The following is a 19,131-nucleotide window of genomic DNA, read 5'->3' as shown; positions in this document are numbered from 1 at the left end:
ACTGCATTCGCGAGAAGTTGATGGAAACTGAAGCGGGCATAGAAGCAGTAAGTGTATAAAAGTTGGAACAAGAGATGCCGACTTATTGTTCAGGATAAGGGCTCTTATATAGAAAATATCGCGAAGCTCCACCACAAACCGTTCCGGAGTTTTTAAAGGTCAAATTCGTCACCGTGTAAAATATCACCCTTTGGTAGAACTATTTATTTATCATAAACATAGAACAAGACATGTTTATTAGGCAGTATATAAATCTACACATATATTATGTATTCAGAATAAACTAGAAGAATCTCTCTTATTAGGAGGAATTCACTTAACAATCCGTCGTCCTTCATTAATTCACACATAATGCCCGCAGTTTTTTAAACCTAAAAAATTGTCATAAACACCTACAATTATTATGCAATTATACATTATTTATTCTTAACTATGTATGTATATCTCAAAATTATACTAAAATAAGGGAAGTATTTTAAAGTTTACTCATCAGTCGTCCTGTTAAATATAAGTACACACCATGCATTCATTTACATATTTAACGCATGAACGTATGTATGTGTAATGTATTACATCTAGTTTACAAGCGATCCGTAATGTTCTTCTGCGATTAAGTGAAGTTGAACCAAACAAGCTGGTGTTTTGTGCACCATCCTGTTTAAGGAAAAGTTTTGTTTGCATACTTGAACAGTTGGACTCAAGGGTGTGGCTATATGTGTACATATACATATGTAGGTTTAATCCCCTTTTACGCTTTGGGTTTTGACCCCTGAGAATGGTCTGAACAAGTGTGGACGAATGTAAACTTGCAAGCAAATGTGTCTTGTAAACTATTGACTATATGCCTTCGTGCCAATTTTGTATGACATTGATATGACATTGTATGACATTTTGTATGCATTAGCGTGGAAATTAAAAGAGAAGTGTTCCTGGAAAAACCATCACAGATAATTTACATACCTAGTGTGAAATTCATATTTAGGGGCATTTTGCCTGTGACATAAAAATGCATGAAAATATTTGGTCGGTAACTTTGTAAAGATTTAAAGTACTCAGTCCAAGTTTTGGCAATTTTTGTAGAATTAAATTTGTTTAAAAATGTGTAATAGTAATCACTAATAAATATGTGTCCAGCATCTAAATGTCAACGACTGAAGACTGCATAGAATGCAGTTTAAATTTGCATATAATTTTTTGTCCTATTAACTTTACTGGTATTCTTTACGGTATCTTCAAATTACATAACAATAACTGAACAAGTTTAAAGTCGACACCACTTATCCTGTTAAATATTCGTACATAAAAAATATTCATTTACATAAGTACATATCGCAGCTTATTCACGAGTGACTCTTCTCCCTACATATCATGTTATTAAAGAAAGTTAAACCAAATAAGCTGGTTTTTTTATGCATTTAACGATAAGGTTTTTACTAGCGTTTACATATACATATTTGCACAGTCGAGGGGGTCGCTATACGTGTAAATGAGTACCACATACTGGTGAAGAGAATAATCATCTCACAAATATGTGGGAGGGGATGGCTAAATGAGTTTGTACCAGTTATCAGCAGTCAGTTCCTGCACGCCTCATGAGGGTTTTGCTGTGTTCGAGTGGTGTTAGTGAAACTTTTACTGTAAAAATAAACCTGAAAATAATATTTTAATTTTCGACTATTCCAGAAAAAGAGGCATCAATTAAATCCATGGTAAGGATACATAGTTGTACAAATCATTTTTCTTATAGTCAATCTTAGAGTATGCATTGTGCTACATAATAGCTAATTTTGATGACATTGTAAGATCTACAATACGCATATGTATCTACGAGGTCTTTGAATATATTAGTGTATATACGAATCCGAAATGGTGGCATCAAATCCCATTAATGCCATCCGTTCTATATCACGCGTCTGTAATGGCGTTCGCCATAAGTTAATACATTTACTGTTTGCATAAAGTAAATGCATCGTCTGGACTAATTTTAAGCATGGGTAAATGCAGTATATAGATATATTCTCATCCAGATTGTGAATACATGCATTTGAACTTACGTAGAAATGGCACATCTCCAAAAACACATGCAAATTTGTCGTCTAGATTACATTTTAGCAATAGCATAGGTAAGATTATGTATTTGATTACGTACATATAGTTATGTACATATGTATGTACATGTAACCATAATAATATGTACATATTGAGGACGTGCTCCAAGCTTTTACAAATAATGTAAACATATTTACATATCTATACTTACATATTTTAGTGTAGGTATTAATTGATTTATATGTACATATATGTATGTAGCTGAACAAAGAACTCGATGCGTCAAATTCTACATGTATGTAGCTTGGATTATGAAATGTTTTTTCGATAAATTGTTATGCAGGTTTACAAATTTATTTACATTCACACATATTTAGTGACTAATGCGATTACTTTAAAATTGGCTTATCATTAGATTATTGTTTGGTTAAAAGTTAAGAGACGTATAACTTACTCAAATTTTTTAATTAAAATTTTTTAAGTCTTTTTTCATTGCAGACCCTAAACTGATAGACAAGGGACATGTTCGATTTAGAGAAAATTTATTGGCACCAAATCCTCATTTAACTGCGTATGTACCACTTAGTCATTTATGGAGTTTTGTATTTAGAGATGCCAAGAATAATTTTATCAGAGGTTAGCTGTCCCTCCTCTCTTAAACAATAGTACAAATAATTAATAAACGTATCAAAATTTCAGACACACTTCCACTTTGACAAAAGTCACTCCATCGTCAACTCAACCACATAGTACCCAGTCATCGGGACCGCGAAATAACATGATCCCGACATCACGATGTCATACCATCCGCGGGTCGGGCAGTCTTTACTATTTGCCAACACAAGACGCCATTTTCAACACGTAGGCCCCACGATGGGACCGATTCCCCCGTTTAATGCAGTCATTATCACATCCCAACATGTACCACCTACATACATTTGTACACAGGAGATCTACAGTTTCGACAAAGATCCTCCCCCAACACGAATCATGCCGACTACATAAACGTCGATATTACAAAAGTACAAACGCGATCAGAGTGAATATGGCAACCGTATGAGGGTGCCAACTGGATCACAAGTAATTATGAGTGAGGAATAAGGTCGCGCATATATTAACCGACCATGAGATTATATGGGGGGGGGGAAAGAATTTAGTGAAGATAATCGTAAATCGATATGCTGGTCAACAAAGAAAAATCTTTCTTCCTCCTGTAGCAGGTTAAGCTATTAAGGGCATCGAAGCCATGGAGGACACAAGTGATGATGCGATCAAATTGGAAGACGACAGAAACCAGAAATTATTAATGACGCTAGCATTTGTTTGCTATGCATGAGAAAACATTGTTCTCCAGAGAACCATGATCACAATGAAAACATGCTCACGGTCGAGACAACCATACCGGGAAGGGTAATTGGGCGAAATTTCAGGTTGGAGGACACACAATGAGAGATATTCGTCAACGAAGAATTCTCTAACGTGACGTGGTTGTCGACATCATAACTCGGGCACTTCAGCAACACTGGAGAACATAAATATGCGGCTACTCCAAACATCATTTTCACGATTCATTTTAAGTTTCATTACATACCAACAGTGCTGGTACAGTGAAGGTGTTGGTACTTGGTGCAACATCTTCCTCAATTTTGGGACGCTGATTCATATTCCTACACAACCTACTTGTGTAGGATGGACAAAGAATTTGCACTACGATGTTTAAGATGAAAATTCACAATTTTTATACTGGGGTGAAGATTGTGATAATATTTATACGTTGTTACCACTGTGATCCTACATAATTTGATCTACCGTATCATCACTTCATTTTATAAATACATATATTATCCAAAAAATATCTCCTGACGTGAAATGAAAACCGATCTTTTACCTTTGAATGAAATCCTATGTAGTGAATTTTAAGAAAGTCTGAAATTTACAACTGCAGAAAATAATTATGCATTAATTCCGTAGATGTGTGCATACATTTTTAAGTAACAAAACGAAATAACATACCTACGTAGGTATGTATGTACATACATAAATATTAAAATGGTGGAAATATTACTGTGAAATTATAAATTTGCGAAAATTGTGAATGTGGGTGAAAGTTTCCTTATTAAGTGCACCTTACAACATATGAGCTTACAACGGATCAGTTAAACTTTCACTTTCTCCGTGGAATTTTTTATTCAGATTATTGCACGATTAATTAGCCTACATACATATGTACGTATGCTTGAATCACAAATATTTCAATTTTCCCAAATATAATTTTAGTAACTACTGCGAAATGAAATCAGTGAAACATATGCTCAGATTCACTATATTTTGAAGGTTTAGTTGCGTAGAAACTTTCCATCAGGGAAAGTTTCTTTTGCATGGAAATTTCATGCAAACCGTATTCCAACGAGTGAAAATAATTTGCGTCTCCTTTGACCGAATAATATCACGTTTGGTATCAAAATGATGGCAAAAATGTGAACAGAAATGCCCCATGGTTATCATCTTAGTTAAGAAGAAATTTTCCAAAATTTAATTAGGACCGGATGTACCAGATGTACCTACCTCAACCTGTGCAGAATAAGACAAAAAATCCTCACCAAATCACGAGCACACGGTGGAGAGAAAGACGACTCGACTCTCAATAACCAAGTTACAATGCTAAAATATGTATGTATGTATGTATGTATGTGCTAGGAACGAACGTGTACTTCACTAGTTGCGTTTCATTTCTGCTGGTCCTGGCAAGAGCAGAACCTTCTGCATAATAAAATTTAGTGAAAAAGTTTTATTATAATTTCTTATTTATTTATTTATTTCTAACTAATAAGAGGTGCTTTGTGTGCTGGATTTGAAGTTGGAAGGGCACATTGTTTAAGGAGAAGAAATCAAACCGGTAAGTATACCAAATTTCGCAAATTTAAACGCACAATGTACATAAATATGTAGATACCAAAGTTATAGTACAATACATACGCACGTAATTTGTGTACAAATGTAAAGGAAGCGTAGTCGTCATAATATTTATGGGCATATTGTAGTCATAGAAATGTTATATATATACTATACATATATACCGCAGAATTAGACTATACTATATATACTTCGTTACATGTTTTCAATAAAATTTGGCCTTAAGTGAACTTGCTTACACTACGGTATACATGCAGGGCAGTGAAAACTGAAAAATGACGATTAATTATTTTATCATCTTGCTACTCATGATTCAACTACATACATTACTGAAATCCGTACTTTCTTCCTTTACGTATATGCATGTATTTGTGATGCCAGGCACAGAAGGAGGAGGGAGACGTGGCGAGGCGACTACACCAGAATAAAAGTATATTCATACATATAGTAGAACATACTTCTTCTGCGTATCCCCCTCCATCCATCTCCACCCACAATTTTCCACGACGGGAGGGAAGAATAAAGAGATCATGAGGGGCAGAGTTGGTGCTTAGGATTTTATTCGACGGTGTAAAAAGGATTTTTATTTTGATCGTTATAATTAAAAGACTTCGAGCATTGCTATATGCATTGTCAAGAAAATGTCTTATTGACATGTTTCTTAAAAAGCTGCGGTGGTTGATCAAAAATTCAAGCAATCATAAATATGTTTGCACATATATGTAAGTGCATTCCACAATGCATTTATTATGAGGTTATCTACGTGTTTAGCAATAACTGAATGTAGAAATTCTTGGAGATGTGGTACTTTACTGATGAAAGTGATGAGAATACGGTGAAGTTCTAGCACACATATTTTTTTTGTAAACTGGTCGTGCATATGTAAATGCACCATTCAAATAGTTACGCACATCTGCCAAATCGCCTTGTGTAATTGTACTGATTAGGTAAATGTGCTTATAAAAATGAAGCAACGTTGTGTACATATATTCAAAATAATATTGGGTTACAGTTCCTAAGGAATTATAAAATGTCCTGCTCAATTTTTATGTTAAGAATTTAATTCGAACGTTCAAAATTACTGATAAAATCATGTTTTATCTGGATACTTTCACAGTAAAAGCAATATTTTAAGTTTATATACCAGTTGGTTGTTCCGAACATTGGCTACAGGGCTTGGATGTTATTTTAAATGTGTATTGTAGCATTTTATACATGTATAAATATTTTGTATATATGCATAAATAAAAACGCATCGTGGACAGACAAGATGGCATGTATTTACTAGACGTGAATTTGCTGACTATTGGATTGACTGACACGCCTTCCCCTATGCAAACAATCAGGAGTACTATTTCACAACCTGATCTGTAATACGTTACTTGATGCCTATTGTATAAGATATACATAAGTATTCTGTATCCTCGTTTCAAGTTTCAAAATATGAGGGAGCAAAAGTAAATAAGTGCTTAGCTTGAAATAAAGAACAATTCGGGTAACTTAAAGAAAATTACAAAGTTGTAGGCCAGACTTCTTTTTAATATTTCAAGGTCAAGCCAATGTAATAATTGCACCTATGTATAGGATTAGTCTGAGAGATAAAAGAATGAGAGAAGTGTAAGAAATCATTGTCCCCATCACATTGGTTTGGACTTTGTCGAAGTGTGTAGTACTGTAAAATCATCTTTCTTGATAAAGAACAAATGGGGAAGTTGATATAGGGACGTAAAAACTAGGGTTGAGGAAGGCAGACTTGGACCACCATTTACACACTTGAACTCGAATGAACTATGAATGTCACAGATAAGCCGCGCTTATCAAATAGGTCACTGAAGTAGTGGGTTACAATGTCATGGTGGTAGTGGAGCTGGATATTTATCCATTAGGCGATGACATTCAATAATATTTATGTGCATATCTATGTATATATGCAGTATTTTTCCAACGAGATAAAGCACCATACTCATCAATGCACTAATCCATCCGGAAATATTTCTGTTGATATTTTTCCAGGATTATTTCTCTAATGATGTGCATTATTTAAATACGTGTATTACACATGACAAGCTCTATTTCTCAAGCATTTAATGAAATCTAATGAAAGGTTTTCTTTCTGGAAAGTCATCTCAAAATTTTTCCGTTTTATGAAAATACGAAGTTTTGCTACACCCCTTGAGTTCCCCCTCACACTTTATAATATGTGGACGTTACTAAACGTTACTTTACTTGCGTAAAGCTCACTATCTGTTATAAAATCCATAATATGGATGACAATTTTTACCTTGTATTAAATTCTAAATAAAGTTGCAGGCAACTGGAGTAACTGCATGGTTGTCAGTTAGCAATTTACAGCTTAGAAGAAAAGATGGAATGGATGAGATGGGATGGATAGAATAAATGACTCATGGTCCATGGTCCATGCTCATGCTCATTCATGTTATGCTCACTGTCCATGCTCCATGCTCACTTATCAAATACACACTCTTCTACGTATACACATAGTCAAACTGGCTTAGATTTTATGTTGTCAAACCTTGCAATGTTAATTGACGCATATATACATATTTATGTATTCATTTCGCCAGTAGTAGTTGCTATTTTATAGGGAAAGGAGTTAAACCTGGCTAAAAATCAAACGCGAAGGTATCTGATTTATTGGTGAATGAGTACAATTAATAAGTGCCATAAAGTCAGATATTTGATCTAAAAACCTGCTTTAAAAGAAGAAATCAATCCAGTAAGAAAATCGGTTTTTGTTAATTGAAAAGCACAATGTCTAAGAACCAACATGGAATTGTGAAGCATAATTGTAGGTGCATTCATAATGCAAAACAGTGTTTATCGTTTTTATTGATACTTGGCCTATATGTAGTGAACTTGAATTATACCGTTGTAAATAGATACGAATAGTAAATAGATACCATTGTCGTAATACATGGTGCTTATCAAATTACATGCATTCGTCGGTTTTCATTGTTCTCGCAGAGTAAGGGAAAGTATGTGCTGGACATCCAAATTGTTTTTATTTTTAGAAAGTAGTCATAATATGAGAAAATTAGCTTTTCCAAAAATTTTCGTCTTGCCAATATTCATGAATATTGGCGTACCTAATCAGTGGGATAGCACGATATATATGCACATATTATGAGTTGTAAAAAACACGGGATTAAAGTATACAACAACAACGTCACACACTTTTGCAGATATACGTCACTTATATATATATACATTTACGTGCATTCTCATGCCCTACAGATTCTCATCTCGTCATCCAAATTCACATCTCACTAACACAACCATAATGCAAGTGATATTTTAATTAAACCGATGCATTTCAGAAGCCAAGTTTGGAAGTCATTGTAATTAATGTATACAATCACACATTTGTAAATTACATTACGCATTATGGATATACACATTTATTGGCTGGACCAAACTATGTTGAGAGATTTACTGTAATATGGAAGATAGTAAAATATCTATTATAAATTCTCTCTTCACCCAGCATATTGAACTCGCACATAATAAAGATGCGAATCGTGTTCACCGTTAAGTATGAAGTATTACTATTTAGCCTACTAAACTGTCCAGAAATGAAGCACCGAATTTGAAGAACTTAATTGCTGTTTGTTGTTGTTGATCAGTCAAGGCAACCAGTTAATTTTATGAAGGAATAGTTATCTATAAAGACATACATGGTGGAACTTCACTTTCCAAAATAATTTGAAGAACATTAAGTAACTAACTCTTTTCGTTGTGGACATATCTATTTACTTATCTGTTCGGGATTGCGAAACAATTTGTTAAGGACGTCTGGTGAGAACATTACTTTTTTCACAATTCTGAATTTTATACTGGGTAACACAGCATTTATTATTTAGGGAACTCGAGAAATTATTCGAATGCAAATGATTGTATTTTTGCTAATGTTAAGCATACGAATGTATCACTGTGTAACATCTACATACATACATACATCTTACAAGTGCAGACAGAAGTGACTGCTTGCGAATGGGGGATTTTTTTGCGGTACTTTAATATAGTCCGCACTATATAAAAAGCCTTTCCGAGGTAAATACATCTACATATTCAGTAAATATGAGGTCAGATTAATTATTTTGTTCCTGAAAATACTTGAACTTTTAACCATGCATATTTTCCCTTTCCACTGACTCATGCAGAAGACACTAGTAATAGACACTATACGTACATAATGTAGGTTGAGTTGATTTGAATTTTGACGTCACAATCACCAATATTACGTACGCTAAGAGGACACAGTCTCTGAATGGGAGATCTGTAAATACTTAAACCAGTAAATATTATTTAGAGGATACTTTGTTGGGGAGAAGGCTGGGCAAAATTTTTTTAGAGGTAGTGAAATGTATCCAAAGTGTAGTTCGTTCGATCAAACTCCTATCCACATTGGGCTTGCATATGCATGTACTTGCCTAGACACAAAATCAGTGGCGGTGGAAGTAAGAGGGCATTATCATTTGAAGGTTGTATAATGAAGGGCTTATTAACAAGGACACGATGGACTTTTTTGAATTTCTCGATTTAGCATGTCCCTCGTTTCTGCCTAAAATTAATTACACTCCCGATCTTAAAACCTTGAAAACTTTCGGATGCGAAATGTGTGTGCGGAACTTTGCAAAATATTTGTATTTCAGTGTATAACCTGCACGATTCAAACGGGTTGGTGGGTTAGCATCTCATGATGTTAGTGTATCAGGGCAATAGTGGGCTGGAAGTAATGTATGCACATGACGACATTAGATAATGATTATGTGCATACATATATGTATCTGCAACGGGGGAGATAAATAAAGTTCATTGCTCATCATCACACCAATCTATCCTGAAATATTACTTATTGAGGATGAATCTATATGAATACACATGTTTAGCCAATAGTATGTAAGTCGTTCTAAGGGTATTCGGAATACCGTATTCCTTCCATCCTCACTTCCACTCATTGACAACCCGCAGAGAAATCATACTCACAACTTTCTCCGTTCTTAAAAATAACGAAACGTTGCCAACTAAAGTAACCACTTCATATTATTGCCTAGTATCCTAGTATTCCTAGTATCCTCACTCGCACAATTTCCATATTCCTAAATGTGCATTAAACATACACCTAATACTTTAAAAAATCCCATGGTTCAAGTCCAATATTAAATTACGTCACAGGTAATATCGTCATCATTTGTTTAATATCTGACATTTTCTCTCCATACAAACTGTCAGCATTAAAATAACGATATGTGTATGCATAGGTATGGAATACAAATTTACAGATATCTGTAAACGTTGATACATGGAAAGATGTACAAGGGTATGTTTTATATATGTACATAGAAAAGACGACGAGTGAGGATTGGGGTACGACGCGTAGCTGTACAATAATAATCCAGCGCCGTATGAAAATTTAGAGCGTATAAGCTTTACTTTATATGCTCAAAGTAATCCCATCATCATTATTGTTTTTGATCATTTGACTTTTGGTTTCAGAGAGAGTGGAAGTTCACATACATACACCGGTTTTGTCACTCAGTGCTGTAGTGGGCATAATCAAGGGAGGTGGTGCTGTGGATTCTTCAGGTAATAATTATGATACTGTAATTTATTTTATACATTTCAATCGAGGGATGGATTACATAACAATAGCGACGTATTTCTGCCATTATTACTAAACTAAAATTAAAGTAAAATTGCATGCATTAATTTCGACAGTGACTGAACGCGTGACCTTAACACTGTGTTAGGATCATGACATTGATTTCTTAAAAACTTAATGGCTCGATAAGAGATGCTATTTGCAAAATTAAGTTTATGCGTAAAATTTAATGGTACGCACGGACATACATATTTATACTCGTGGTTGTCCTGTCTACATATCTACATGTTTGCGAACCCATATCTTTAACACCCAGTTGGCAAAAACTTGTCTCGTATTTATTTTTTCACCACCATCCACTATCCTACTCGTGTTAAGAGTGATACATAGTATGTATGTACGCATGAACGATGTGTTTGGGAAATGTACATGATTGTGTCATACGACTCGTATGGCGTGATTATACTTTCACTGCATGCAATTCTGCTTGAAACGTTTTGGATTTTATGTGTAAACTAAATTATAACGATGATGTATGAGTAACTGCATAACTAATTTTGCCAATGATGTCGGTCTTTTTCAGTACAGGAAGGAGAAGAAGCAGTAAGCAGAGTTTGCACAAATGGGTCTATATGTATACGTATATTTACAAGTAGTTAAATTATCTGCTGATGAATGAACGCTTCTGTGTGTTCATATTTCCAATTTAGTAGTAGGGCAAGGAAATAATAATGTTGTAGATGCGACAAGCAAAACCATTTATTTTAACACAATCATAATTTGAATTTATGGACGCTACAGACAAGTTTTCAAACAGCTCTTATCTAACTTAACTACTTGGTTATGATACTAAATAATGGTAAATTTCTGAACAATTTAGTACGTTTCTGAGATTTATTTATTTCCGAAAATATTGCATGGAAAATTGCATGCACATTTATTATATACATACATACGTATGCACGTGGTGTGCCTCAATTGACTACTTGAGTAGTTCTCACGACCGACGTGGACACACTCTGACAAAACACTACTTTTTTGCTCTGAACACCAATTCTTTTTATATATACTTTTTTAAAGTAACAAACGTTTTCCTTTAACCTAAATTACGCACAATTACGACATTTCAGATGCACAGATTTTTTTGCAAACTACTCTCTTTCTCCTGATCGCAACCATGCATTCAGTATCTACATATGTATATACTTTCTGAGTCACTCTTTTTTCTATACATATGTATACTGTTTTCAGTACCTACTTGTACATACATCTTTATCTTTCTACACATTGGTCGGTCGAGTCTTTCCTCCCGCATATTTGCATGCAAACCAATTAAAGGTCTGCTGTCAAATGAATTACATGAATCTGAACACTCATACATATGTACATATTTACGGTAGGTGTTTGGCAGATCAGTGCAATTTTTATAACAATTTTATTTTTGTAAATTGTTGGTGGATAAGTATACATATCCACTTGAGACTGATGCGTGCATTTTTATTGCGATCGTTAGTGGATATATATTTAATTAGGTACTTAAATAAACGGTCTTAGCCAGTACTGGCTAAGACCGTTTGTGAATGGATCCGTAGATGAAACATGAGAAATGTACAACTGAGGTCATTTTTATAATCAGGACATACTTATTTAAAGATTTTGAGCAGTTTCAATTCCTTCAAGTATATTAACATAAAATTATTCGTAAAAATTAAATAAAATTAGAAAAGGTTATTTGGAACTTAGGTTAGATTTTAAAAATTAAGTCATTATAAGGATCAACAGCCCCAGTATATGTATAAGTGAGGGATATGTTTGAAAAGAATTTCGTCGAATTTTATTATGTAATTCGACTTATCCATGGATTATTTATTTATGGACCAGAATGAATACAATACTTACCATTAGAAAAATGTTAACACGTATATTCATACATATGTACATAAATATCTAAATACTTCACAGATTTGCCATGATGACGATATGTACATTTTGTGATTTGTAGAATAAAAGTTCCTGTACTAGCGGACCAACATAAAGTAAGGAAAAGTCAACATGAAGCTATGTAAGTTTTGTATATTCAATTCTAAACAACGTTCATATACAGACACATACTTATGTATCCATGATAAATTATCAATGCTTAACTTCCTACCCAGACATTCCTCGCCCACTCCTTGTGATCACAGCAGTCCAACTTTTTGCAACGAGTGAAGCAGAAAGTTCACCAACGTTCTACTTCTCCCAGAAAAATGGGTTACAATCCATCCCTCTAAGGTTCGGGATTCCGCTGGAAATTACGGCAACAAGTCCATGGACGGGGGTCCAGAAATTTTTGGAGTTGTCACCGAATGGGGCAAACCTTTTACATACTCGGCACCAACCATTGTAAAGGTTAGAATATGCAAGGAAAACAAGTTCTTGCAAATTTTTGAAATTACATATTTTTCTTATTCTAATACATGGTGCAGAATATGGAGAGTAGGAAATAATTTGAAACTCTTTAAACAATTTATAAAATCGATATGAATTCATCTCCTCTAAAAGGCTTTAACACATATGTACATACTTATCTAATACTTTTCAAATAGGGCCACCTAAAACCCCTTAGGATTTTGAAGGACAGTAGAATAACTGGTCAACTTGGAAATAATGGATCTTCATCCAAATTCAGGACAGAAACAAAATTTACTCCCAGCCTGGACTTCACGCAAATTTTGCAGTTCTGCCCTCGTGTTCCAGGGAAAGTTCTTCCCTACGACATGTTTACGAGCACCTGTTACCAAATTACGCTCAGTGGGACTAGATCGTTAGACGAGTCTAATTTGAACGACGACGGAATGGTTACCGTCGCCTTGTCCAAGGGAAAAGGAAGAGACAAATTTTTCAAAGATTATGGAATCGACTTATCCCCAAAGGAAGGGGAAGGGGAAAAGAATGAAATATGTTGGACCATGAGGACTGGAGAAGATGCTGCCATTTTTGCAAACTATACTGATTTATTATTTGAGAAAAACGCTTTGATGTTGGAGAGCTTACAAAATCTCCTCCCAATAAATGTAAGATTTCATAAGTAAAATTTCATAATTGATTAACAATCTGAAATGTACGATGATACTGAGGTTGTATTTTCAGAGGAAATTATATCCATACACCGGTCAACCCTTAATGAAGGGGTACGAAATAGCTTACCACTCACACGATGGGTGTTTTGGGCTCTGGAATGACGATACCGTTGTACCTGTCAAGATACTGAAAAACTCGGATGGCCCGTTCATGGGTGAATGGTCAATGCATAAGTTGTTTTACAAACTCGACAGAGAGTCTAAAACTTATGTGAAATTTATTTGCGTATCTTTCTATCTATGTAGTAACACCTCATACAGGAGAGGACGCGGAAAAATTCTTATATATCATTCCTTCTTCGCAAAATGGGAAACATGTGAGCTTCACGGTTTCGTGGTACCCGTGCGACTTTGTAGCAGATCTGGAATTTAGCATGGATACGATTTCCTGTAATCGTAGTTTGGCAGGTCAGTGTTTTAATTATTTAAAAACAATTATCATCAAATTACATACAAGCGTATAGCTTTTTAAAAACGCTAAAACTGTTATTTTATTTATATGTATTTATGTACACACATATTAACTCCATACATTTAGCAGCTTCATACAATCTTTGACAAATAATATGGCAAAATTGAAGTAAATTTGTATTATGTAAACAGAGGTTTCTCACATCACGGATAACGGTGATCATACCGTCACCGTTCTCGTTGGTCAAGATATTGCACACAGTGGCGAAATGGTTGGCTGCAAAATAAAACTTTTGTCGCTCAATGGTCCCGTCACGAAGGAATTTAGTTTCTTCAGTAAGCATCCACGTAAAACATTCCTTAACATAAGTGGTAATGTATATACTTTTAAATTAATTATTAGTTAAAGGCCCACCGCTCCTCGTAGTTGAAGGAGCAAAGACTCGCCGTGGGAATAACAACACTTTGGAAAGTGTGATATATTTGAAATCCGGAGATAACACAATCACCGGCACTATTTTGAGGGATATGGAAGCCAAACTCACTCTAACCAAATTAGAGGTAAATTTCTTATTTTGTATGACACTCCAAAAGTAAGTTTATTTTATGTACATTTGTACAAATTTAGGACGGTCATGCCACCAATACTCTACACATTCCGTACACACACCAGGGAAAGTTCGTCATTGAAGATTTGCATGTGGAACCAAATGTAACTACTAGTTACGTTCTTTCTACTACCGGAATTGGAGGAAGGTCCTAGGTGTGGCTTCTACATGAAGGGGAGAAAGGTTCAAATGTTGGGATAAAAACCGGTTGTAACCTGTTCAATTAACTTTATTTAGAAAATTGTTTACTTATTTGATTAATTATTAGTAGGACCGAATTGGTGGGCACTTGGCTTCTTGGTGATCTTTGTCCTCGTTGTTGGAACATATTCTTACTTCAGGAAACGATCACAACCGAAAGAGATTGCTCTGATAGTATAAAATTACAGACTGAAAGACATGTTGTGGTACTGTGATTCACCTAACGCCACACGTATCTCTATAATTATTCACAAATGTCCTCGATAAGCTACATTTTGTAATTTCTTAAAATTTCCTTTTAACTGAAGTACTAAATATGTTGAGTTTTTTTAAACATCTGACTACATACTTGAACCTTGTGTTACATTTACATATATTGAGAAAAGAGAACGACCTTACCATTGTGTGATTCATACTACATGTCAGCCGTAACAATGAAATGTCACAAATTGTTGTTGATTTAATTTGGTGGCAGACGTGTATGATAAATTATATACAATTGTAGGGAATTTAAACACAAATATTTATGAACAATAATTAGGCTACGCAAACGCTCAAAATTGGCTACTTAAATAACACTGCCCCAAAGGGATATTTTTTAGCGTGGACAATTTTAACGAAAACTAATGGACTGATGAACAAACTTCACACATTCATTTACATATTCATTAAAAATATAAGTACATAAAATAATATTATACATAATACGTATGTATGTGTTGTCCAATTTTTGTATGAGATTACTTGTGTAAATTATTGTGTCAAAATTGTAAACTGCAAATCTTTTTCATAAAGCTGAAAATGTATTAGAAAAACTGATTTTCAACCGGTGCAGAAAAAATTGTGTCGAAACCAGACTTAAAAATTTGTCTTTGTACCCCAACCCCTAGTCCAAGGGGAACGGTATTTAGATATGTATGCTTATCAAGTGTAACATCCTTCCTATGATATCCGCAAGACAAACTGATAAAAGTAAAAGTAGATTCGTTACATTTTATAAAATCTTAGTTAAAATAGCCGTATAAATTGTGTTTTTGATTAAGAGAGAATTTTAGTGACAATGAACATTGTCGTACTATGTAATTCAGAAACCAGGTATCTACTTACGGGACCGTGGAAATTTTTAACACGGAAAGGACATCCTTTCCGACATGTACATCAATCTGATTAACGCATGCAATTATTAATATGATTCCTTCTGGAAATGTTGTAATAGCTTGCTCTCTTTTTCCTTCCGATTCTGTATTGCAGAAATAAAGGTTTTGTACTTATTCAAATAATTGCAACTATGGTGTGTGTGCTAAATGTTTATAGATTTACAAAATGCATAATTACTTAATTTCAGTATATTATAAGTTATCAAATAAAATTAATATATTTTTTTCTATCCTGATTTTCTTAACAAATATTCTGTATTTCAGTTTCTGCCAACCCTCTGTAAAATTCTGTCTAAGTTCAACTAATAAAATTTAATTAAAAATAAGATTTAAACATGTAACAGTTTTTTACGTATGCAATTTAGTACAATTAACTAATCTTATTTAACACGTATGACGTATGTATGCACATAGTGTCTCGAACGCAATATTTTACGAATGTATATTATACGTTTGTATAAGTTACATAATTTCCAGTAATTTAAAGCTCCGATCAATCCATCTGCTTATCTTGAGGACATTCCGTCTCCGTCACCTCAACATAACTTTCGGTCGCATAAGACGCAAAGGCCGGACCTGTTATGGGGACAATGAACCCTCCCACGGTCGCATTCCACGTTTCTTGGGGAACATTATAGCCCAACATTTCAAAAATTTGTACAACTTCTTCAACCCCAAAACAACCCTCATTTCCAGACACCATTGACTCCCGAGGCTTCAATTTAACTACAAGATCCGCCTTCCACTCCATCTCCAAATCTTTAACCACTCCCAGATAATCCTTCACTTTGGCCACCTTCCACGGCGCCACGGTCACAGTGCTGACATATTTGTAATCGATTGTCCTTGTCACGGAGGAAAATTCTGAGCTCTTGTCTCGAATCACGTTGAAACTTCGATTGCTCCAAACTTTCCCGGTGTGGACCCCAATGCTTGGACTTATGTACGGGAGCGGAACGGAAACTGAGCCTCCTGCCGAGATGGAAAACGAAGAAAGTTTATTCACCTGGGCGGCATGTTCTTGAGAAAAGAGGGCCTGGGTGGTTTCGTTGTTTTGAAAGGAAATCGTAACTTTGCGCTGTTGCGGGAAATTTGAACAGTTTTCTATAGTGTCGAGAAAGCCGATTTTCCAGGCGTCATCGATCAGCGTTTTGTTCGTGATTGCTTCAGAGATTTTTTGCAACTTGAAATTCTCTAGGTGACCGAGAACCTCGTACTTGGTGTGGAGGAGGGCGGTGTATTCGTGGAAGTGGAAATGGTACGGGGTTTGTGGGAGAGTAGTTGCGGTTGTGTATTCGGTGAGGATTTTTTTTAGGTCCGCGTTGTAGTGTGAATTTCGGGCCGTGAAACAGGTAAAGTTGAGAGTTCCGTAGAATGCAATGATGCCATTTTCTAAGGAGGAAAACAATATAATTAAAAAAATAAAGTTTGCGATTTCACGGATTTCTTAAAACCTGATGTACATTATTATGTAAGGCAATAATTAATGGTTGAATTAAAAAACTACAAATTCACAAAACTTATCTATAATTACATAAATATTTTTAATGATTTCAAAAAATGCTTAATATTTGTCCTCACCATGATTGAGTTCCCCATGGTACATTGTCTCATTTCCGCTACATTTGCTCACCCCATTAGCTTCGGCTGAGCTAATTAGAAATATGTCTTCTTCCACTTCCTCCTGAACCCTGATAAGGATAAGATCCTTCCCAATCTCACAATTAGGGTCTTGGCCATAGTTGGTAATATTGTACTTTCCTGAATTCCAGTAGGGATGAGATGGCTGGATGGTCCACCAGTGGTTGGCATTTTGAAAGTGGATTTCGTTATCGGGAGAGCAAACAATTTGTCCCGTGCCTTTGTTCGTGATGGCATAAATGGCACCAGTGTAGAGATATGAGGTCAATTCGGGCCCAATTCGTACAGTCTCCTGGATTGGGGTAAAATGTGCGAGAAGGTGGATTGGTTTAGAAAACAATGTTATTAATGAAATTGTTAGAAACTTGTTCAAAATTGGCTTCATGGTGGGGAAGAGATTTTTGTAACAGTATTAATTGTTAAGTCAAGGTTTGGAGTTTTCATGGAAGATTTATAACATACGACTTGTATGTATGTATGGGAATTAATTTATGTGGGTAGTAACTTGAGCTGTTTTTGTGGAGAAATCTAACCTAGAACTAATTACAAGACGACGATTTTGTTCAATTTTGTCTCTGTATGTAATTAGGTATGAATATGGGGTTTCGTGGGTCTGCATGGCTTCACTTCGGGCATCTCTCCATGACCTTTGTTTGTATAAACGTGCGTCTGAATTTGTAAAGTAGTAACCTTGGGCTCCAAAAACTGTCAAAATATGTAACTTGATTTATCGATATTAATTCATAATTTAAGTCATTATTCTACTTGTAAGATCAGATATTGACATCATGGAATGTTATGAATAGTGAAATGTCATCCTCTAAAATAATATTGTGATTGCAAAAACGGGTCATGGGAAATTGCATGAATTCATGAAAGTGTTACATATTCAGGAATAATGTTGACAAATAAACCTTGAATAATATTTATTAGACAATCAAGGTTATCGCCGATCCTTTTGACTGACCTGTCTCATGGGGTAGCAAAAATTGGGAGGATCTGTAACAATTTCAGATTCCCGATATTTACATATTTGAAAAGATTTATTATGCAGAATGACGTATGCGATTATACACATAATTAAAAATCTTCTACTACTCTACTCTTCTTCTCTTCTAATCACATGAATTGTTCGCGAAAAAAAAATAAAAAACACACATTGACGATGCAAAACAGTGTTAAAGAGCTAACAAAAGTTTCCCTATCTATTTTTTATCCGTATTTATTTTTAAAAAACGAGTGATCGAGCCGATGGGATCTAGGAATGTCCAGGCTAGTACAAAACACTGATGCAAATTATTCACCCATAAGTAGAACCATTATTTTTCTACTGCATCTTTCCGAACTTTCTGATTTTTCATGCCTTGTGAGTTTTGTGCTTTAATACCAAATTCCACAATTTGATC

At 34.8% G+C, this 19,131-nt stretch overlaps 1 protein-coding gene across 11 annotated transcripts; it reads left to right on the top strand.

Annotated features, from left to right (window-relative positions):
- The first annotated feature begins 1,563 nt into the window (after window positions 1–1,563).
- Window positions 1,564–16,213, top strand: LOC110859256. 11 transcript variants are annotated; one of them, XR_004837029.1, is made up of 13 exons: window positions 1,564–1,709; window positions 2,548–2,620; window positions 2,749–7,699; window positions 10,480–10,569; window positions 12,588–12,647; window positions 12,742–12,976; window positions 13,174–13,641; window positions 13,718–13,862; window positions 13,954–14,115; window positions 14,311–14,454; window positions 14,522–14,679; window positions 14,747–14,933; window positions 14,998–16,213. XR_004837029.1 is itself a non-coding variant. In XM_035859433.1 (12 exons), exons 6-12 carry the CDS (start codon window positions 12,896–12,898, stop codon window positions 14,879–14,881), a joined length of 1,293 nt encoding a protein of 430 aa, XP_035715326.1. In that variant the 5' UTR covers window positions 1,564–1,709; window positions 2,548–2,685; window positions 2,749–7,699; window positions 10,480–10,569; window positions 12,588–12,647; window positions 12,742–12,895; the 3' UTR covers window positions 14,882–16,213. The 11 variants fall into 11 exon arrangements, 1 of the variants encoding a protein (XP_035715326.1); XR_004837030.1 differs by having other exon boundaries at window positions 2,548–2,685; window positions 2,749–4,945; XR_004837028.1 differs by having other exon boundaries at window positions 2,548–2,685.
- The last annotated feature ends 2,918 nt before the right edge of the window (window positions 16,214–19,131 follow it).

Source organism: Folsomia candida, unplaced genomic scaffold (assembly GCF_002217175.1).
Source record: "Folsomia candida strain VU population unplaced genomic scaffold, ASM221717v1 Fcan01_Sc025, whole genome shotgun sequence".
NCBI lineage: Eukaryota > Metazoa > Arthropoda > Collembola > Entomobryomorpha > Isotomidae > Folsomia > Folsomia candida.
Note: the sequence above shows the minus strand (reverse complement) of the source record. Positions and strands in the feature narration are given on the sequence as shown.

Excerpts from the sequence above, each read along its gene's own strand:
- LOC110859256 (XM_035859433.1), top strand. The coding sequence starts at position 12,896 with ATGGACGGGGGTCCAGAAATTTTTGGAGTTGTCACCGAATGGGGCAAA. Across the intron at positions 14,455-14,521 it reads GAAGGAATTTAGTTTCTTCA|TTAAAGGCCCACCGCTCCTC; the intron begins GTAAGCATCCAC and ends ATTAATTATTAG. Across the intron at positions 14,680-14,746 it reads TCACTCTAACCAAATTAGAG|GACGGTCATGCCACCAATAC; the intron begins GTAAATTTCTTA and ends GTACAAATTTAG.